Source organism: Gasterosteus aculeatus, chromosome X, assembly GCF_964276395.1.
Source record: "Gasterosteus aculeatus chromosome X, fGasAcu3.hap1.1, whole genome shotgun sequence".
Classification (NCBI taxonomy): Eukaryota; Metazoa; Chordata; class Actinopteri; order Perciformes; family Gasterosteidae; genus Gasterosteus; species Gasterosteus aculeatus.
Window position 1 is genome coordinate 8771340 of NC_135698.1, and position 21712 is coordinate 8793051.

General features: G+C 43.4%; 2 protein-coding genes across 3 annotated transcripts; one reads left to right on the forward strand and one right to left on the reverse strand.

The window, feature by feature from the left end:
• The first annotated feature begins 1685 nt into the window (after positions 1 to 1685).
• Positions 1686 to 10439, forward strand: LOC120809414 (tetratricopeptide repeat protein 23). 2 transcript variants are annotated; one of them, XM_040163207.2, is made up of 11 exons: positions 1686 to 2010; positions 2210 to 2384; positions 2923 to 3046; positions 3216 to 3375; positions 3476 to 3601; positions 6933 to 7104; positions 7235 to 7340; positions 7689 to 7816; positions 8073 to 8222; positions 9783 to 9865; positions 9964 to 10439. In XM_040163207.2, the coding sequence occupies exons 1-11, from the start codon at positions 1952 to 1954 to the stop codon at positions 10076 to 10078; spliced, it is 1398 nt and encodes a 465-aa protein (XP_040019141.2). In that variant the 5' UTR covers positions 1686 to 1951; the 3' UTR covers positions 10079 to 10439. The 2 variants fall into 2 exon arrangements, with proteins under 2 accessions (XP_040019141.2, XP_040019142.2); XM_040163208.2 differs by having other exon boundaries at positions 8073 to 8217.
• synm (synemin, intermediate filament protein) lies at positions 10069 to 17971 on the reverse strand. Its single transcript, XM_040163206.2, has 4 exons — positions 16977 to 17971; positions 15918 to 16042; positions 14392 to 14471; positions 10069 to 14287 (listed from the first exon to the last, which is right to left on the reverse strand). Exons 1-4 carry the CDS (start codon positions 17772 to 17774, stop codon positions 12270 to 12272), a joined length of 3021 nt encoding a protein of 1006 aa, XP_040019140.2. The 5' UTR covers positions 17775 to 17971; the 3' UTR covers positions 10069 to 12269.
• Between the last annotated feature and the right edge of the window lie 3741 nt (positions 17972 to 21712).

Consider the following 21712-nt stretch of genomic DNA (forward strand, 5'->3'; position numbering starts at 1 on the left):
CGGAGTCCTGAGCGGCCGGCCAGAAACTCACGGGACAAACAAACAAATAAACTGGATGCCTCATGGGCTGCCAGAATCAACCCGACGGCAGCCATCCCAAGGAGCCATAAGAAGTTATCTTAGGCAGTCTTGCACACAAAATGTGCCCTGCCCCGAGTTTAAAAGCGGTGACAGTAAACACACTGAATCTACCCGACACAGAATAAATTAACCTAGAAAGGCCTCTCTCCGGAGACCAATTTCTCAAAGCAGCCACAGAGACATTACTTCTTGTTTATTTGGCAAAGATTCTGTGTGCTGATGCAAGAAAGGATATTTTCACAGGGAAATGTACATTTCCTCTTTTAAATAAATTGGCCTATACATTTAGGTCTACAGGAAGTACAGAATGATGTGAAACAAGTATTCTCCTGCTATATTTTAGATCTACACTCTAAACTAAACTAAATGCTAATTATAAAGTGAAAGGAACTATAATTAAGTAAGTAGAGGAAGTATGTTAAAATGTAGATGATTTCATCCGGGGGGGTTCATGCGGATTTGGATAAAAGACTGTCTGCCAAAAAATATCTTTTTGTAGTTTCACAAAATCATAACCAATTAGAAAGGCAAATGCTTTTGATATTGCATTATAAACAATGCCACTAGAAAAATTACAATGTATTATTTTGTAGACTCCTGGTGTGAGCAGGTGACCTAAAGGAAGGTCTGAGAAAACAAACTGATGGTGGTCTGATCAGTACCCAGGACAACGGCCCTGGGGTTTTCACATTGAAACACACAGTTGAAACACTTTGCAGCGTGCATGCCCTACGGAGAGGCCGCCCTCCCTGCCACCACTTCTTAAAAAGAGCAAAACAATATTATAATCCCTCCAAATGATAAACTCCTTTGAGCACAACATTAAAAACTACAGTGTATCCGGTACTACTCTACTGGGACTCTTGTGTTACTCTACTGACACCTTGTGGACATCTCAAAATACTACAACTCTAATATCCAGAACACGCAGAGTTCTCACGTGAATTGGCGCAATCCAAGGAAAAAGGCTGCGCTATTGAGATTTCCTCCTCGTTTTAATGACTTTAGATGCCACAGCGTTTCAGTGAGGCTTGAACGTCTAGCGGGGTGGGACCCCTGGGGCAGTATTAGGATGGTAAGCCATTGTGACCCATCATTAACCACCTCTGTGTATTACAGAGTACTCTCCGGCCCCAGGTGTAGGCTTACTGTGTGGCAACTCAATTAACTCACATTAACAAAGGATTATCTTCTTGTTGCCATAGATGCCAAAAAAAAATGATGCTCTTGAAGCTAGATTTTGGCACAGGGGCCCTTTTAAGACAGGGCCTTAAATACCAATGCCGTGCCATGGGGCCCTTATCGTGCCATCTGTTGTGCTTTACTGCTCCGTAGTCAGCTGAAGGACCCGCCTGCAGGTTTTTTATTAGATAGAGTCAAAGTTGAATTACAGGTCAGAACCGTTGTCAGGTGTTGTCAAACTATCAGCTGGTACAATGTTAACAGGAGGTAAACAGCTGCCAATCAAACGGGTTCGCTCAAGAAGTAAATACATATGTTTTTGTCTCGATTCGATTAGAAACGGTCATTATTAATCACATCGCGATGCCATTTGTAATTTCTGAGAACAATGCGGCTCTTGAATGCAGCGCGCTTCGTTCCTTGAGGAACGGGAAACTCTCCCGAAACGACAACACAGTCCACAACAGCGTCGAGGAGTCCAGCGCCCGTGCGTAAAACATACGTCGAGTCACATTATTGGCACCGTAACTTACGGTAAAGTTGCATTTTTAGGCGCGGCGACACGTAAATTACGCAGCGCGTACGACTCTGCGTAATTTACGTATTGCCGCGTAACCACGGAAACACACACACACACACACACACACACGTAGAGAACACAAATCGCATCGAGTGTCTGCAGGTGAGGATGTCTGATGTTCATGCCAACACCAGAACACGAGCCGGCTCCTCTGAGCGCGCTGCGCAGTGAGTGACGTTTTGTTCTCCGCGTTAGACAGTGAAGGCTAAAAGAAAATTGAGAAGAAAAAGAGCATCACAACTGACGTGACTTTCCAGATCTGTAATCATCTGTTAAAATGTTTCTCGGGAAGTTTAGAGATGAATGATGAGATGCTTTGCTCAAATACGTCTGCGTTGATAACTGCACTCACTTACCAACCTGTAGATCTGGTGAAAGCGTGGAGAGCCTCAGCAGGGGCGCCACTGCGTCTCCGTGTTCCCCGGGTCCGCTGAGGCCCCCTCAGACACGAGATGCTCAAGAGGAATTCATCATGATGGCACCTGAAGAAAAGCTCAAATACTTAGACAGCCGCGCTCAGGCCCACGAGGACAACCAAGAGGTCGGCGCAGGGACACATTCATATGCGCGTAACTATTGTTGTTGTTGTTGTTGGAGCTGACGAAAAGGGTTGATGTACATTAGCATCTTAGATTTCGTCATATTCGAGGTATTGAATGTACGTGGAACACAAGAAACGTGATCATGTGTCAATTTAAGTGCACCCGCTATTGATTTTTCTTATAAATATCAGTGAATAGTAGAAAACAGTAGCTTGTTTTTGTTTGACCAAACACAAATATATTGCTTTTATAATGATATAATACATAGAAAAGCTATAAATCATTGTCCACTATTTCTACATCATAAACATTCACTCCATAATCAAATCCATAGCTAATACATTTTCTGTTGGTCGTAATCAATAAATGTACTCCTTGTTTCTCCTCAAATCCACCTGTTTTTGCTGATATAAACAGCCAGGCAGGTGAATGTGTTACACTAGTTTCTGAATGCTAACCTGACCTCTAAACTGAAAAACAGAAGTACTATTGATTTGAGTTTGGCTGCATTGTGCGTTATCTGCTGTCTCTGCTCAGTGGGACGCCTGCATTCAGGACCTGGTGCGTTGTGTGGCTCTGTGTCGGCTGCTCTCTGCCGATGACCGCCTGAAACTGGCACAGGCCCACGCCAGACTGGCTACAGCATATTTCCAGTTGAAAGGTAATTTCAAAGAGGTAATCCTGTCAGTGCATTAACCTGTTCTTCTTCTTACAATAGATGTGTGACAACAATTTTCCAAAAATGTCAAAAACTTTACCATCCATATGAAAATGTTGTTTTTGGGGATGCTGTTTGATATACACTCAATGACGGTTCTGTGTTCCCTGAGGTTGGGGCCTGCAGGCCAAGGAGCACTCGGCTCTGGCCAGGGAGCTGCTGCTGCCTCTCTGCTCCCCCACCTCCTCCTGCAGGGACGACGAGCTCCAGGTTCTTGTGTGTCTCCTGAGCGTGCACCTCACACACGGTGGCGCTTCACTGCAGACAGACAAATATCCTTCGCCGTGATACATTTTTTTACAATAATGTCTGCGAATAGAATGACTAATTCAAATCCAAGTTTTAAAAAAAAATCCTTGACTCTTTTTCTACTCTTGAAGAGGCGGAGTGCTCTTTTCTGGAGGCAGAACGAGTTCTTGGGGAGCTTCATCAACTCGGTGGCATCAACCAGGAAGAGAAGATGAAGACTGAGCTGGAAATCTCTACTTGTCTATCCAGGTTCAGTTGGGGAAAACCAATACTATCTAGAAATGTCCCAGCAGCAGCACAGAGAGGATTTAATGCAGCATTTGCAGGATTGTACCTGAGCCGGACTCAAACCTGTCCTATTTCAAATGCAGTGCCTGATATTGGTTTGGCCACAAGGTGGTGATATATTCATGTAAATTGCATGAATAGCATCTTTCATGTGTTTTCATCTTAATTAGTCATGCTGGTAAAAATACTATTATTTAATCTTCTCAACAAAAAAACAACAACGCAATAACAAATGAGAATTTCCCCTGTTGTCGGGTGTGTTGTAATGATGCTTACAGCCCTGCTGGGTTTGATTTATTTCTGCATGTGCTCTCAAGCAGAGCCACAGATGGAAGAGACGGAAGGTTTTCCTTTCATTATTGATTTGTGTCCATTTTACGATATGCATTTGTAACCTGGTGGCGGTATTGACAACAGAGGCCCCAATTGCAGTATTACATGCTCAGGAAAAGATTAAAGACTAAGCGGCTCGTGGTGGAGACGCTCCGCACAGACATCTCACCGATACCGGAACTGTTAAAAATAGCAACTACTTTTCATAGTTTAGATAACTGTGGGTGATACGAGCAGCATAACCGGTATATGAAGTATACTCTGTAAAAGGTAATGTAACACCAGTGCACATCATCCCATCAAACAGGCGAGTTTATGTCTGAGCCAATGTTTTGAAATTCCTGTTGCCATGTAAACTGAAGAAATAATCCTGCAGCATATACAGTGAACAGTCCTCGTCAGTGGCTGAGGTTAGCTACACTGAAAGGAATGTGTAAGTGATGCCACCTTGGTCTGTTCCAGAGTCAGTCTGTTGACGTGACGTGTGTGATGGGGAAAAAAGTGCAGACTGTGGCTGGTGTGTAAGCTGGCTAAATCTCTTTTGTTATGTGATGACTGAATTTGGCGTGCTTCTAAAGCTCCGTCGGTCAACACTGTTGTGATGGAGGGTTGCGTTCCCACCCAGAGCCTGCATCAGTGCTCAGCTCTCTGTTAGCGTTCAAGGTGGGCACTGATGATCAGCCGGATGGCATTTTCGTTATTACGTTCTCACATTCTCGCCTGACCCTTGGCTGCAAAAATCATTTATTTCATAGCAGCTGTCATAAATATCTTCAACATCATTTTTTGAACTAAACATTTTTAGGTTGATAAATAGAAATAACAGAAAAATCTTCCATATCTTCCCCCGCCTTAATTATTGTGTTAATATTGATTAAATTGTACGTTGTTCACTGACTTTGTGCAAATAGTGTCATACGTTTTGTGCTGTGGTTTTAATTAGATGTTCCCCTGTGTGTGTGCAGTATATAGTGTGTATGCTATTGAGTTAATCTACTGCCATGGTATAAACAGCGTAGTGACTGTTCCACAGGTGTTCTTGTGGTTAGGACCCAGCATCTGCCTGTCTTTCTTTCAGCAAGGTAAAACTTCAGTAGTTTTCGTCCACAGTTGCTCTCCGACATGTCCCTCAGGCACTCAGCAAATAGAACCATTAATCACAATCACAGTCACTTTAAAGCACCACACAGATTTGCCGGAGAAGGCTGCAGCGTTTCTCTTCCTCTGTTTTCACTTTGGCTTGGCCTAGCATATCATTTTCCGAGCGAGAGCCCCGGAGCAAAACCTACGTCAACTATGTGCTGGAAGCGTTCACAAAAGAGGGCTGTGCAGCTTGCCTGGCAAAACATCTACAAATCCTTAATTCTGCTAATTCCCTCCCCTGTGGACGTAGTCCAGAGGGATGTGGCATATAACTGTGTAAGGATGAAGGGTGCATGGGAGGATAGAGGGGTATTGTCTCTGTGTTTTCCATGTGGGCAGAATGGCCGGACTCAAGCCATGCTGGAATGTAGCTCCGCTGCCCTGAAAGGAACTTATGTCGGAGCAATCTTGGATTCATGGGGAAAATTCTAACTAATGGTGTTTTTGTAACCTGTGCTGCTGGCGTGCAACCGTGGAGCCATTCACATGCACGTTGTCCTGCTATATAAGCATGACATCATTCTTTCTAACTCAGGCTTTAGGTTCCCACACAGGCTGTCCCTGGCAACGCGTGCTGTACTAATGATACTGGAAGGCACATCGGGTAAAACCGTAAACCAAATACATGCTGTTAGGGGGTCGACTTCAGCGTGGGTTCCGTTCATACGTCAACCTTTGTTCACACAACACACACTTGGCTCAGTGTGGATGTGGGAGTCTGTGATAATGGGTTTCCTGAGACGACAATGTAGCTGGAGATTGTATAGTCGTTAGTGGTGTGTCCTCTCAGAAAGCCCCCTCCTCCCCCCCCTTAAATTAAATTTAGAGTCCATTAGATGGTTTGTAGCTGCATAGAAGCCTTATGGGATCCACCCACCCTGTTGCTCTGTAGAGGCTCAAGCAAAGTGTATTTTTAAAAGAACAATGACACTATTGTGCATCTGCAAAAGATGACGTGTACTTTGTACCAACAACGAGTGTAAAGGTGTCCGATAAATCTAGTTTTACAAGCCCAAAAATGGAGGCGTTTAAAAACAACAATACCCACGCTGTGTTACTGTGCTGTGGACCGCTGGAAACAGGGACTTATTCAAACAATAAGTAACACAAAAGTGGGAGGAGGACGTTTAAAGGCATGGTCCCTCCGGCAGAGCAAGAAGTGGGAGAACAGACAACAACCAAACTGAGGGGAAACATATGAGGGAGTGTGTTGACCAAATGTACTGACCCACCATCTAGTAACACGGTTCATTTTAAGGTAAACCTGATGTGTGTGTCCAAGGGAGGGACGGAGAAAGACGAGCACTGTGGCCTTGTAACTACATTCAAGTATAAAGAGGAAGATTAAAAAAAAAAAAAAAACTTGTGTAACCTTCAGCCCCAGGGGGTACAGAGAGCCGGGAAAAGCACGCAACTTAAAACATTTAAAAAGGGCATTGTGCAAGCTTTCCCTAATATAGTCAGCATTGCACCATCAACTGCAGCCATTCGCCAAGAGGCTCTGGCTTTGGCTTGAGAAACATGCTTGTGGTATTGAAGTAAAAGGCTTATTATGGGTATATACTGTATTCAAGTGATATTATAAATAACGAGTGTTATTAGGTATCATTTTTTTTTAATGATAAACTCTAAAAATAGTTATAGAGAATTGTTCAAGTACTCTTTACAGAGTGATGCAGACAATCCACTTGAAGGGTACACTTTGTAATCATTGCGGTTACTGCCTCTTACAGTGTGCTGGCCTGGACACGGTCGTTGTTCTCGTCTGTCTGTCTCTTGATAGACTCTACCTCTGTTTGTCCTTTCTTCTCAACAGGGTCTACAGGAGACTGAGCAGACCAGAGGAGGCCTTAAGCAGGTGTGAAAAGTCTCTGCAATGGCTGAAGGACTGCGGTAAGCCAGAGAAGACGTGTTGTGTCTATAGGGACATGGCTGCCATTGAACAGGACGAAGGCCATTTGGACCAGGCCATAGAGCATCTCACCAAGGCGAGGACACACACACACACACACCCTTTGGTACACACGTGGAGTTTTATTGAGATGGTGCCAGGTTTTGTTGTTGGGTAAAGTTTGGTGATATGTGATCTGCCTTATTCCACGTGGGTGTTTCTGCTAGGCCCATGCCATTGCTATGAGTCACTGCCCAGAGGAGCTGGAGGGGGCTCAGATCTCCCACAGCCTGGCCCTCATCCTTTCTTCTGCTGCAGAGCCCCATCACAATGGTGAGGTTATTCTCGGACCCGGACTGCGCCTGGGCGAAAGGCTATATCAAGTGGTTCATTAGGATTGGTCTTCCTATAAGTGACGTTTTATAGGATGGAGTTATGGAAAGCAGACTTATAATAGTCTCATTGGGGACATTTTGAGGTTCAGTATTGTCAGTATGATTCACCCTTCTCAACTGTCTCAAGGCAAATGCATGCTTCATGGTAGCTGTGTACAAAATCACATCTGAAAATGAACTAAATCTCAAAATCATATTTGCATTCATATCATACTAAATATTATAATTGTTACCAGATTCCACGTTAACCTGGATATCTTGTTTGTTTTTCCCCATGTTGGTGAAGACTCTGCAGGTTGCTACTTTGAAGAGAGTCTAAGTGCGTATGCAAACTCTGCAGGTCCAGAAAATCCGGCCTTTCTCGCGGCCCAGGACGATTTCTGTCGTTTCCTCCTCCGCAGTGGCCAGCAAGAGGTTACACACACACACGCACACACACAAACAGACACTTCCAGAGAATGCCACTTCAGTTATTTCCTCCAAGGAAAGATATATAGATCATATTTTGGCTAATGTTTTCACACTTTTCATTCCGTGCTGCTCCATGGAAACACCCTCAGAGTTTGTGACTGTCACTGGGGATTTATTTCACCTGCTCATCGGGATGTACTGTAGCTCTCCACCACGGAGGGAGAGAGGTGATTCATCTATTTTCAATGTACCATTTCAGAGATGTGTGGAGATCCAGAAAGCTTCCCTCGCCAAAAAGAGAACCACTTTTGGGGACTTGAGTGCCGAGCTAGCAGACACCCTTCTGCTTATAGGAAGTGTGGAGATGAGTGAGGGCAGACTGAAGCCGGCCCACAGGACCATGAGTAAAGTATATCAAGACACAGAACACAAACGGCACAACGAATGTTTGTCTTGGCTGCGACCCGTAACTTCATATCATAAGTGACATGACACTCACCCTCCTGTAGTGCTGCATTTAGGGGGGGGTTTAATAAAAGGGCAGGAGTCAGCGGGTGTGTCCATCTACACCAGTGCAAGGCCAGTTCAAAATAAACACACAAAGAGTCCCTGTCAGAATGAGGTGAGCTATTTCCACCAGCCTCACTAAAGCTCAGTGGTATCAGAGTCGCCTGCTAATCCTGGAAGGGGTGAAGTGTGCAAAGCCGCCTTTCCCCGTGTAAAATATCACTGTGTTTCCTCAGTCGGGATGGAAGCAGATTTGCAGTTTGCTAACGAACTCGATTAAAAGGGACGCTGACCGTAATGACATTACGTCTTTTGAAAGTGACATTCTTGTTTTTTAGGTTGAAAAGTAGCTTTTTAGTTCATTCGACCAGGTTCCTCTCCTGCTAGTTTCTTTCTGTATTCCTTATGTAACACACACAGCACATGTTTGTAGTAAGAGCTCAGTTCTGCAGCCCATCACACATACTGGAATAAACCAGTAAATGGGTCTTTCTTCATACAAGTGACGTCATGCCTGTAAGTGAAGGAGCCCGGTTGCTATGATGTTTTGTTGTGACAGTTGCGGGCAGGGAGAGTGCCACTGACAGGGTGCACCAGCACTCGATCTCTCTGCACCACGTCCGACTTGTAACCTTTCTGTACTCTGACAGAAAACACGTCGGGACACTTTTCCTGTCATTCTGGTACCATCTGCACTGAATAACTTGTTTTTCCAAAGGAAACCTGGCTTATACAGATGATTCACAACTTCAGAAATTCTAGAACAAACATAGAGAACAATGGCGCGCACACATGCACACACGCACACAGTGGACATTTCCCCCTACCGCTGTAGTGCTGCTGAAAAGAAGGTCTTCCATTACCTCAACCTTAGCAACAGTGAAAACATCAAAGCGGCCAGATGGATATGTTCCAGATCACCGAGGGTTTTACTTTCTGAGGGAAACTTTTGCTCCATCTTTCCCTACTTTGAACACATTTCTCTCCACTTCTTGCTTTTTAGAATGTTTGCAGAAATGACAGGCTTCATTGGTGTCTATTGCGCAACTATGTGTGCACACATTGTGTTACCAGAATCATGTGTTTGTGGTTAAAAATGGTCTGGATTTTCTGATGTCATAGAGCAAAGTAATAAGCGTATTGCTATTTGACAGAACCAAACCACATTTACGGTAGAAAGTGGCTCAGATTGCATCTTGAATTTGTTACACTGCCTTAGATCTCTGGGTTGTTGGAGTTGAAGTCATGATAAATCTAGCAGATCTCCCCTGTTGACCTGACACTCCCGAGTGGTCAGCACAGGTGTTCTCTAATACTTGGACTGCAACGGAGGTTATTTTGGGATGTTTAGTGCCTTTACAGGTTGCTAGGAAGTGTTCATGCCCTTTGAGTATGAGTTGCACCTCTCGTCTTGCACTGACCACTCACTCTGCTCTCATGATTCTTTCTATTTCTATTTTAGTGCCTGGAGATCCAGAGTTTGTTGTATGGTCCTCAGCACAAGAAGACAAAAGCCACACAAAAAGCGGTGGACATTCTGGCTCGGTAAATCTGCTGAACTATTTAGACTGTACTCGACTGAATGTATTTACAGTAATGATCTGAACAGACAGTATTGCAACCATGTCATGTATGTTTTGTAGGATCCCGGAGGTGGTTGAGAGACAACGAAGGCAAAGTAGAAGGGAAACAAAGCGTCACACACTTACAGTTCAATCCTGCAGTGGCAATGATGACAACTCAACGTCTGACTCTTGAAATGTTCTTGTTTTATTTTGCCAGTACAATAATCGTGCGAGTTCTGACCAGTAATTCCTATCATTCATTTTTTTAATCGTTTGTCTTTTTGTCAGATAATGCACAGTTAAAAATCATCTTTATTTCTACTTGTTATGTACACTGGTACGTTTACCTGATCTTTGTGTCATTTTGTAATTTGGGTAAAAAAAAGTCAGCTTTAAAGAAATAATCATACTCAGAAAAGACACCAACACTGTGTTTTGATTGTTGTAGATATTTGCCAATTCCACAAGAAAAGCTGCATTTATTTTCACAAAATCATTAAAGCCACGTGTTCAATAGAAACCATTGTGTTAATACATTAAATGGTGTTCTCCATCCATGGTGACCGATATTTATTGAACCTTTGAGTCATTAAACATTCCTTATACATATATTGTGGATGCTGCACGTGTTTATGCTGTGGAGTAGCTTGTCATCTAGATTTAGATCTAGATTACACTGTGTACATAGCCTACATATAACGTAACGTATAAAGTAAGATTTGTTATTGCCACAATTGAAGCGCTAAAGGCTCAACAGATGTAACCACTGTGATGATAGTCGACCTTTTCTTCCCCTGCAGCTAGTGCACAAAACAACAAACCCTAATGGACAGTCAATGTCACTAAGCTGATGATCCAGAAATACGGTCACGATCACTAGTTTGCTCCAGCAAAGGTGAATATTTCCACTCAACAATATAGAATCCAGCAAATGTCAACAAGCAGAGGGGCCTCCAGACGAGACACGCTGTACATCCAAACCAGGTGCGATTTAGATTTTCTTAAACAACACTGAATACTTGAACTTCATTTAGATTATACTACTGCTGGTCACTCTTTCATCTACTGTATTTTTTAATTGAAAACCCTTTATTGGCTTAATGGTATAATTCCTTATTTTCAATCCCCAGTTCGCCACTCACGGGTTTAAAATAAGCCATTTAGCTGTCTGATGGTATTGACATGTACCCTTTAAAGCAGCCTGATCTCCAAAACCTGTTCGTAAAAATGTATACGAAAATCTTGAAGATACAAATTCGTAGTGATACATACTAAATAAATACGGACTGGCAACTGATGACGTCACCGTATTCAAAGTGAATGGGGACCTGCACCCCGTAAACACACTTCGTAAAGTCTAACGATGTAAAATAAACGTGTTATGATTGCATTTTTAACGAGAAATCAATGTTAAATTGTAAGAATACAATACTAACCCTAACCCCCTCAAAAAATCCAACATGGCGGAGAGACGTTCACTCAAGGGGCGTGGTTAACCACCGCCAGTTAGTATGTATTGTTACGAATTTCTATGTCAAATATTTCGTATACATTTTTACGAACAGGTTTTGGAGATCACGTTGCTTTAAAGATATTTATTCAAACATGTCTGACTCTGAATACATTGTACTTTTAAGTGCCACTGCACTAGACTAAAACCAAACTTTCTTAAGACAAAATTACCTTCTTTTCCCTCCCACCCCCACTATTCAGTCCTCCGCTACAAACTTCTGCCCTCACGACACGCTAAAAGTAAATGCTTTTGTTAAGTAAAACGAAAAATGAAAGCCCCAATCAGCCCCAATCAGTTCACAGCACCTCTTAACTCCAGCCGTGTTCTGCAGGCTTGCTACACGTGATGTGATGATGTGCGTGACACGGTGTCGTAAACTGTAAAATGGGCCACTGAAGCTGCACAGGTTAGTACAAAAATAGAGAGAAATCTTGAGAGAATAAACAAACTTCTTGTAAAATGAACATCAAGCTGTAAAAAGGTTAGACACATTCCAACGCAATCCTAAATTGAGCTAGCTAACCTTATGTGTATTGCCACAATTAATACTACAAAAAGGTAATCGGGACGTTTTAACTGAATTCACTTTGCGTCGTTTACCACGTTCTAGGTGACGCACTGCAAGTAATTTCAGCTGAAAAGGTTCACCAGAATTAATTAGATACACACTGCATAAAGTTGTACCGCTTACAGCATTATTAGTGTCGGCAAACAGTATTATAGCCGTGTGTGTGTGTGCGCGCTTGTGTGTGTGCGTGTGTGTGTGCGCGTGTGTGTGGGCTGCTGAGTCCGAACAACTTCTGTAATGTGCGCAGCAGCGAGCAACATTGGCAAGCACCCGGCCTTGGAAATATTTCCGACCACATTTTTCTTAATCATCTGTTGGGCGATCAAGGTAAACTGTTGCAACCCTTTTCTCTTGAGAGATCTTAATTGGGGTTTCAAAGGTGTGGGATCGCAGCTCCTCCTCTGAGGGCTCAGCGTGGCTGCCGTGCACGTCCATCTGAAAGGTGAAGGACTTCTCCGATGGCCCCAGTTCTTTGTACCTCTCAGTGATTTCAGACGCTGACCCTTCAAACTCTTCACCTGGCACAACGTCCTCCTCTGTGGAGATTCTGAAGCTGTACCCTCCTCCTCCTGCCCCACCCTGGAAGGCTTTCTCAAGCCCTTGGTTAGAAGATCTAAGCGCTGCCATGATCTGGTCTTCAGAGAAATCATCTCCTGCCTCCAGCAGCCCTGAGTCTTCCAGACTTTGGGAGACATTCAGCTCGGCGACTATGGTCATGGTGCCGTTGTTACTCGACTCTTGCACTTTTTTGACATCCACAGTCTGAGAACCGTCACTACTCATATTCGCGAGGAAGGCCAACTCCTCCCTCAGCGGACCCGACACGGAGCTTTGCAGCTTCTGCAGAGCTCCCTTCAGCTGCTCTTTGGGCTCCAAAGTGCCCTCTCTCAGGAACTCAAGCATCGACTCCTGCACTACGGGGGAGACGCAGACCTCTTCTTCAATGATGCACTCTGGGAAACTCTCCTTTACGAACGACTGCTCACCTGACTTGTGTTTGTCACTTTCCTCTACAATCACCCCTTTCGAGGAAAGGCCTTCATCTTGATAGTATCGCTCATCTGACAGGTCATCAACGATGCCATAATGGCCATATGAGGTGATGCCGCACCCCTCTTCGGTTTCAGAAAGATTATCGTCTGGTGTGGAGACAAAATACTCGTTAGGCTCCTGGTCATAGGACAAAGATGAAGATTCACTCTCTCTGGTGACCTCTTGGACTTGTACAGATCCCCCCTTGCGATTGTATGCTTCTGTCACGGAGGCTTCCATGGGATCACCGTCACTCCTCTGAACTTGAGAACCATGAGGGACGTTTTCTAGCTCCTCGATTTGGAAATATGTTGAGGAGGGCTCGTAAAAATATGATCTGGATTTCTGCTCAAGCTGAAACTCCTCATCCATGTAGGACTCCACCGGTTCCTCAATGATCTCCACATTGATAGACTTATTCTCCAAGTTCTCGCTTCCCTGCAGGCCACTTAGCAGGTTCTTGATCATGCTTCCTGTTGCTGTGTACTTGAGGTCTTCCAGTGACACGTTTTTAACCCCATGGCTCAGTAGCTCTTCCAGTGCTGAGTCCTCAGAAAAATCCAGCTCTTCCTCCACTTTGGATTCCAACACAATCTGCATCTTAGTAGTTCCATCCTCTTGGTCAGTCTTCTCCACGTGATAACTTAGCTGTGATTGCCCTGGGGAGCAAAGCTCCAAACCTGCTGGTTTCAACGCCTTTTCGATAATCTCCTCTACATACACAGAATCAAATGTCTTTTTCTCAATCGCGTCCATCATAGGCTCCGCGTTTCCTTCGTTTTTGAACGCAACACAAACACTATCTTTCTCCTGATCATCTGTCACTCGCCTTTGGCTTCCTGTCTCAGTTTTCACGCTCAGGCTCATCATTTGTGGTGACACCACTTCCAATGATCTGGTCTCAGGAGTGGGTGACTTGATGGGACCGACTTTGTTCTCTACCAGAGGGACCTGCTTGATTTCCACAGTTTTCTCCTCTGCTGCGGTTTTCTGTACATGTTTTCTGCTTTGGTCTTCACTCTGGCCTGTTTGTTTATCTTTGGCGGTGGAAGGGGCAGCAGCAGCCCGAGCTTTGGTGAATGAGATCATGTCCCTTCTGGATGCAGGACTCTCATGAGCTCTGGCTGCAAATGAAATAGGAATGATCCTGGAGGGACTTATGGTCCCAGAGGGAGGCAAAGGGGATCTTCTCAGGTGCGAAGTCAGCGGCGTGCACCTGATATCCGTATGTTGTCTGGTGGTTAAGGTGGAAGCTCTTGGCGTGTAGGGCCTAACAGGCATCCTTATATCTGGGACAGATAATGAATGATTAGGTAGATATTTAAATGGACAGTTTGACGTTTTGGGAAATTTGCTTTCTTGGCAGGAGATGAAATGATTGTAAATACAGTACCTATTATTCTTTCTCTTTGGTGTTGAGTCCCCCTCCCATGAGCATTTTGCAGATCCAATCTCTCACCTTCCAGGAGAGCCCTGAACAAACAAGACACGTTATTTTTTCCTATTTCAAGAACACAGACAAATAGCTGAGTAGGTCATTTTGGCTTTGCCATCTCAACCCCTTCAAACTGAGCGAGAAAGGCTTCTTACGAGACGGTATGAGCCCAGCCGCTAGCAGCTAGCCATGTAAGGTGCTAATCATCGACAACATAACATAACAACCCTCTGTCGTGTAGGCTGTTAAAGAATTAGCTTCAGCGGCTCACCTCTCCTTGGACATACTTCAACAAACATACAAAGGCTAACGAGCATGCCTCAGAACGGAACAACCTCCCCGGAGACCGCCTTCCCAAAGACTGACCTAAAAATAAGTCACAGCGCAGGGCTGCGCACACTTCCCTACGCATCTTAAAGTAAAAGATGACTCGTGACACACGCAAAGACACATGCCGCCGCCGCTGCCACGTCGGAAATGCCAAAATATTTGTTCGGCTTAATAGGGATACAAGAACAAAATTATGCGGTGTGAGATAAGAAGTTCTGATGTTTCAAAGATAGCTTAAAAAAAATGTTATTTTTAGACATGGAAATATATTATGTTTATTTTTTGGTTTAGCTTTCAGTAAAAATAGTGTGTTAGTATGTGGCCCTTTATGATCCGGCTATAAGACACACAGCATGCAGGGCTTTTACAGGATATGATATGGCAGACAAAATTACGACAATACTTAAAATAAATCAGAGCAAATTTTAAAACTTTGTGTGGTACAGGTATTTTTCACGAGATGTATGTGAGCTGGTACGTGTAGTTTATCATATGATTTGCCAAACAAACAGGAAGGAGGCAGTAGATTTATTCTGTGTTTAATGAAATAACTAATTGAGTGGCTTCACGCTGTGCGGAAGAGGGGGGCGTTTTTTCCAGTAATCCCATCTCATCAGCATTAAAATATCACTGAAATAAGAGGATGTACCTATTTTAGCAAACTTTCTTCATTCACAAAAAAAAACTGTTAACTTAAAGCCCCACATTCAACAATGTACTTGCTGTACTTTGTTTTCATTACAATTTCTAACATACTAATGCCTTGTCAGACCTCTTGGAGTACATTCTCAATGTTGGTAATAAAAAAATTTAAAAGAATACCCTGAATTAGGCTTGGAAAGTAAAATGTAAATGTCTAAACAAGGTAACATAAGTATGGAAAAAGACTTCCAGTTGGTTTGATCCACCCACTCCCACTGCTATCCGCCCTGTGAGTTCTTATGTTTGCTACATTATACTTACGCCACGTACATACTCGGACACTTGAATGGATGCAGCAATTGTTGATATTATTAGTAACACTGGTTCTTTTTGTACTATGACAAGTCAGACCGTCCACTGTGAAAGTTCTTTTTTTTATTTTTTATTGAAAGTGATAATATGAAGACAATTTGTTTTGATTAGACAGCTGGCGAAATAAATGCGCTCATCACCTGTAGGCAGCCACCTCCATGCCGAGATCCATCTTGACCCGGAGAAGGTGTTGATGTTCTCGCATCTTTTCTGCAATAGCGTCCGCCATCGTGTTCCTCTCGTGCTCCAGCTGCTCAATAATCACCTGGAGAGAAGAAAAAGAATCCATTTGGGTATATATGATTTATTTTCTCTGCAATTTAATTGAAAATACTGTAATAACTTCCTTGATTATAAACCAACATTAACGTTGTAAATCATTGATTTCTCTGTTGTATGTCCCCAAATCGTACTTGTGTTTAATGCAGGAAACTGGCTGACCACTTCTAGTCAAAACCAAGTCTGATCCCTCTAACAGACTGCACTCATCCTTTGGACCACTTAACAACTTAATCCAGTTACTGCTTCTGTACTCTGTGCATGAGCCTTTTTCAATAAAATGTGGTATACTTAGCGGAATGGGTTTTTAGTTCCGATATTAAAGACGTCCCATCCGCTGACTGACCTACTAAGGGGCTCCATCTTTAGGAGGCTAATGCGGATTTGTCGGTCTGACTGCTAATTGGTTTAAGTGGCTGCTGTAATCTAACTGCTAGAGTTCCGGGAAGGTAGAACGTCGTTTAGCTGATCAAGCTACTCAATCCTTTTATGCGGAGGTCAAATGTTGCACGCAAAACTTCGTCGAGCATCTTGTGTCGGTCATGTCCTCATGTATTGAGGTGGGGTTGTTTGCCTTAATTTCGGAGCCAACATCTACTGCCTTTGCATAATTACAGTTATAATTTTCTTGATTGTGACTATTGTCTATCAGCTCTGCCAGCTGCAACTGCATCACTGCCTATGAGAGAAGTGGGCGTGGCTGGGACAAGAGGGCGTGTCCTCCCCTTCTTCATGGCTCAGTGCAAAGAGGGAAGATTCTGCATGTGTATTTTGAAAAATTGTATCAGATTTATTGTGTGTATGTTGGGCTGCCTTTAAATACACATACATATTATAATCGCTGGCTTCACGTCAGTTCCTCTGCAAAGACAAATCCCAGCTGTTTTACTCTTATCAGCCAGTAATTTACTTTTCCTCACCTGATATTCACCGAAGTCCATGCGGAATTTCTCCTGCATGTGCATCAGTTGTTCTTCGAGGTGGAATTGGATCTGACTTCGCTTTTCCGCCTCTGTGCGCAATTTGTCCACCTCTGCTGCATACTGCATCTTCTCCCTCTGCAGGTCACCCAGCCTCGCCTGGTCCGCTTTTATCGACTCCTCCATTTCTTCCACCTTCAGCTGGTACATGTCAAAGGTCTCGATCCATCCGTCGGAGAGAGTGCGCGCGTACTCTTGCACCTCCTCCACGGACGCCGCCGGAGGCCCGCGATAAGTTTGCGTAATGATGGGCACCACCCGGGAATCCACCTGCCGCCGCAGATGATCCTTTTCTTGCCTGTGCACATCCTCCAGGCGCTTGTACTCGTTCTCCAGTTGAAACAAACGCTGCTGCAGTTCCCCGTTGGCTTTGTGCGCGTGCTGGAGCTCTTTCTCGTAGGCCTTCACCTCGCCGCCGATGTCCCTGCACACCCCGGTCTGCTCGCTGCACAGAGACCGGACCATCTGCAACTCGCGCCATAGCTTCTCCCTCTCCATCTCGGCCTGGGACTTCTCAAACGACAGCAGCTCCACCATTCTCCTCAGCTCCCTGGTCTCGCTCTTTTGCTTCGGCTCCCATTCCGCCGTCTTCCTCCGTCTGAGTCGATTCATTTCAGTGATGAGAAACGCATTTTCCTGCTCCAGCTGCTTCGTTCTGGAGAGATACTGGACGAGTCTGCTGTTGAGCTTCTGCAGCTGCTGTTTCTCGCTGTCGAAAGTTCGTTTGAAAGGCAACATTGTGGCATCTAATTAGACAAAAAAGTGAGTGAGTTAAAATACTGCGAGCAGACGGGATGTCCCGGTGTCATTGGCGCGTGCGCGTCCGTGGGCTCGACAACGCCGTTTGCGATCGGTGCCCTTTGACAAGTGCAGGAGGTGGAGGAGGAGGAGGAGGAGAAGGGCGTGTCCTGCCTCACAGGATCGCCCCGAAGCGCGTCCGCTTCAGATGTTGTGTTGCGTTTAGGGGCTGTCTGAAATATGAATCCTCTAATCTCAACGCAACAGCCTAATTAAGGATTTGGTGGAAACAACTGTTAAGTAGATGCTAAAGAAATGTTAAGTAGGAAACTGAAAAGAAGAGACGAGGAAATGGAAAAAGAACATTGTTGCAAACGATCTTCTTGTAGGCAATGGTTGATGTTTACTAATTTAATGTTTTTTTAAAATGTATTTGAGTCTACTTTATTCATGTTTTGTCTCTGCATTTTGTTTATGTAGCATTCTTTCTAGCTAAAGAATTTATTTGGCTAGAAAGAATACAAAAAGATACAATGGCAAATATCATATCTTTAAACGGTGTAAAAACAAGCCTTCAGTCTTATGAGCAGGCTAATTAGATTATGTTATTTTAGACTTTAACATACCTAAATATATCACTTGTAATAAGGTAAGTGATCCACTATATGACGGGAAACAGCTCCTCCCGGTGGAAGAAAACAGAACTGCGGGAGCTAAAATAAGTAGGCTTCGGACCTTTTCGACAGTGAACCCCAACTGGAAAGCAGCCCAGGTAATGCTTGTAAAAACAAAATACCTAGACCACTGGTCATTATCAAATGTGCCTTGAGAAAAATGTATACACATTTTTCATGGAAGGGCTTGAAGTTGGTCGGATTGTTAAAGCAGACTGATGCCTCCCATGAAGGAGATGCCATTATGTTAAGACCCAGAACATCATTGCAGAGATTTAGCTGACGCTTCACCCATAGGTAAACTTATAACCAATCATGACAAGACATGGGCCTGTTGATTCAAAGAAATAGTCTCAATCTCCCCAAAGTCCGCCTCTAAACCCAAATCCCTCAAGGGCTTAATTGCCTTAATTTGGTAAGTGAGTCTGTGAGGGCTTGAAAATGGCGCAAAAACGCACGTCACCACGACAACGTAAACAAATATGATGTACGATTGAGGGCATTTATTCCATACCTTTCACTCTCTGATCTGAACACCTTCCGGGATCTTTCCTCATAAGATGAGAGGTCTAAGTAAATAATTTTTCATGAAAACCGCTTAATGAAAAAATAATATTTAATAAACAAAATGTGCAAATATCATCTGATTTCACGAGGGCCTTTTTGTTCTATCCTTAATCTGTATACTGTTTACTTGCGAATTTAACATGACAGGCTGACCCCTGTACAGTCCTCTTGGCTAACATTTTTTTCTCCATGCTTTCGCTGGCTGTCCCGTTTTTAACGTCACATTGAAATGGCCGAGGGCATCTACGGCTGACTGACGGAGAGAGTTCATAAATGGCTCAAAATGTCTACCAGAGAGCCCTCAACGATTTCCCAGTGGGATACCCTTAAACCCGCACAGGGTCAGCGGGGGCACCACACCCACAAGGGTGGAGATTATTATTGGGACTGTGGGGCTCAGCTCTGTTATCATGTTGTGTCCTCTTCTTCTTCTTTTGATTTGAGTGTAATGGCGGTTGGCGGCCTCTGCAGCCCGTGGGCGGGGGCGGTATACGACAGTCGATGAAATGTGTTTTGAGAAAGTGTGAGTCACCGTAACCACAAGGACTTTGAGCGTGCAGCGCTAACAGGCCACAAGGGATATGAAGTAATATGCAAAACGAAGGATTTGTTTTGGACAGACACGGGGGGGTGCACACACAAAAACATAACAAATTACAGATCCTCCTTGGGGAGGAAAAAAATAATGAACTCAAACCATACCAAACCATACACAATACTATTATAATATATAATATTTTTAAACAGTTAGTAATATCCCCAAGTTTGCAGGAAGAAACACAGACGTCATGATCTCAGCGTCATGAACGGTAGCCAAAGCTGCGCTGCGTTGAAGACACTACCTGTCGAAACGTATAATTACACACGGATTATGTAATAAGCGGGATAGTCTTACATTACCCTCTGTGTTTTCTGCGGTCCCAGTTTGTTGTACATCTGGGCGCAGCTAGAGGTTCCAGTGGTCTTTTTGAAACAAACACGTGAAAAGATGAGCAGGTAGGCATCTGCTCCAGTGATGATTGACACTCAGCAATATGAGATAACGCTCGTCTTGACTGGCACCTCTGCTCATTCGCCCCATGCTGGAGGTACATGATCACCGATGATCGGGAAGGATTAAATTGAGCGAACAGTAAAACATTTTTTATTCATTTATTTATTCAAAATCTCAGAAAAAAAGAAAATACAAGAAAATCTCAGATACACATTTGGAGATGGCGTGTCAAAACATGCCATCTCAGTTATAGGTGCGAAAGAACCTTTGAGGCCTTAGAGAGCTTGAAAAAAAGTCTAGAGAAGCTTTTTTTAATCATTTCTTTCCCCAATCAGGTAATGAACACAGATTTTGTGAAATTGTAATAAAATACTAGCAGTAAATCAAGGCCCCCTCAAAAGGTATAGGAATGCAACTCCTAAAAACAGAGGCATGATAATGATAAACCTCAAACTTATTATTGCAGTGTGAATGCATAAACCTGAGCTCTGCATTCAGAAGAATAAAAATGATAAAGATGACTAAAGTTGAATGTGTTTTAAGTTAGTTACTGTGTCTTTACACTGAAATCTGGCAATGCAAAAAGCAACTATGTGATGCTGTAAACCTAGACCTATCATCTTTCTCTAATCATGTTGTTGTACTGTTAACCATGACTACCCATAATCTACGCAGAACACCTGTTATTTAAGTGACAGGTTTCTGACTCAATGGTAACCAGTAATTCACCTCACAAAAGGTCGATGTGATGTCTACTCATACGAACTGAAAGTTTTGGATTTCATCATTGCTTACATCCAAATGGAAATGCATATATGCACAGATATGTAAAGGGACCACACGAGCCGTTGGCTGCTCTGTGGCGATTTTAGCAGTAATCAAACGGTTTCCCCAACCAAAAATACTTTACTCTTTGATTCGCTTAAAATCTTACACGGATAGAAGGCTTGAGAACAACCTTAATTCAGGATATACATTTGACATTATGTTATCAATAATCCATTCTTTTTTTGTCTTTTGCTTGTGGGTAATCATTTCAAGATCCTTCGCCTCCAGCCCAGAAGCCTCGCACTGAGACAGTCCTCTCCAAGTAGCCGCCGTGAGTAGAAATGACGTTTTTAATGGAAGTTAAATATATAAACGCTTCTTTAGCCATTTTCCCACTCAACAGTTTTGACAACAATATAATCTCCACTGAGGTGATCGTTTTAACCAGCAGCATTCGTGTAGGTAGGAGTAGAAATAGGCATTGTAATGATGGAAATGCCAGGGAAGGATGTCTACAGTTCTCATCTTATGGTATTCAGATAATAATTAGACAGGGGATGTGATGCTGAAGAAAGTGTTTACATGTTAAGAAGGGTGTAATCCAACAATGACTAAATAATTATTGAAATGGTGTATTTCTACAATAGTAACATGTAGGTGGAAATGCTACCTGTCTGCTGCTTGTTACATCACATAACTCATCCATATACTTACTGATATTTGTGTGAATGGCATCTGGATGTGAGGGTCTTTTTAGCCAATATATTGTTTTTCCTGGAGGTCAATCAAACATTCCCTTTTTAAATATTCCCCCATTATAATTGTTGGGGCTTCTATATAAATACATTTTTAATTTGTTTTAAATGTAGGTTTCTGTCTTTTGAGGATTTTAAGGTTGTGGAATTATGTTGGTAATCAGTCGAGACGGAATATTT

Excerpts from the sequence above, each read along its gene's own strand:
- LOC120809414 (XM_040163207.2), top strand. The coding sequence starts at position 1,952 with ATGTCTGATGTTCATGCCAACACCAGAACACGAGCCGGCTCCTCTGAG. Across the intron at positions 3,047-3,215 it reads AGCATATTTCCAGTTGAAAG|GTTGGGGCCTGCAGGCCAAG; the intron begins GTAATTTCAAAG and ends GTGTTCCCTGAG. Across the intron at positions 7,105-7,234 it reads CCATAGAGCATCTCACCAAG|GCCCATGCCATTGCTATGAG; the intron begins GCGAGGACACAC and ends TGTTTCTGCTAG.
- synm (XM_040163206.2), bottom strand. The coding sequence starts at position 17,774 with ATGTTGCCTTTCAAACGAACTTTCGACAGCGAGAAACAGCAGCTGCAG. Across the intron at positions 14,472-15,917 it reads ATGGAGGTGGCTGCCTACAG|GGCTCTCCTGGAAGGTGAGA; the intron begins GTGATGAGCGCA and ends TTGTTTGTTCAG. Across the intron at positions 14,288-14,391 it reads CCAAAGAGAAAGAATAATAG|ATATAAGGATGCCTGTTAGG; the intron begins GTACTGTATTTA and ends TATCTGTCCCAG.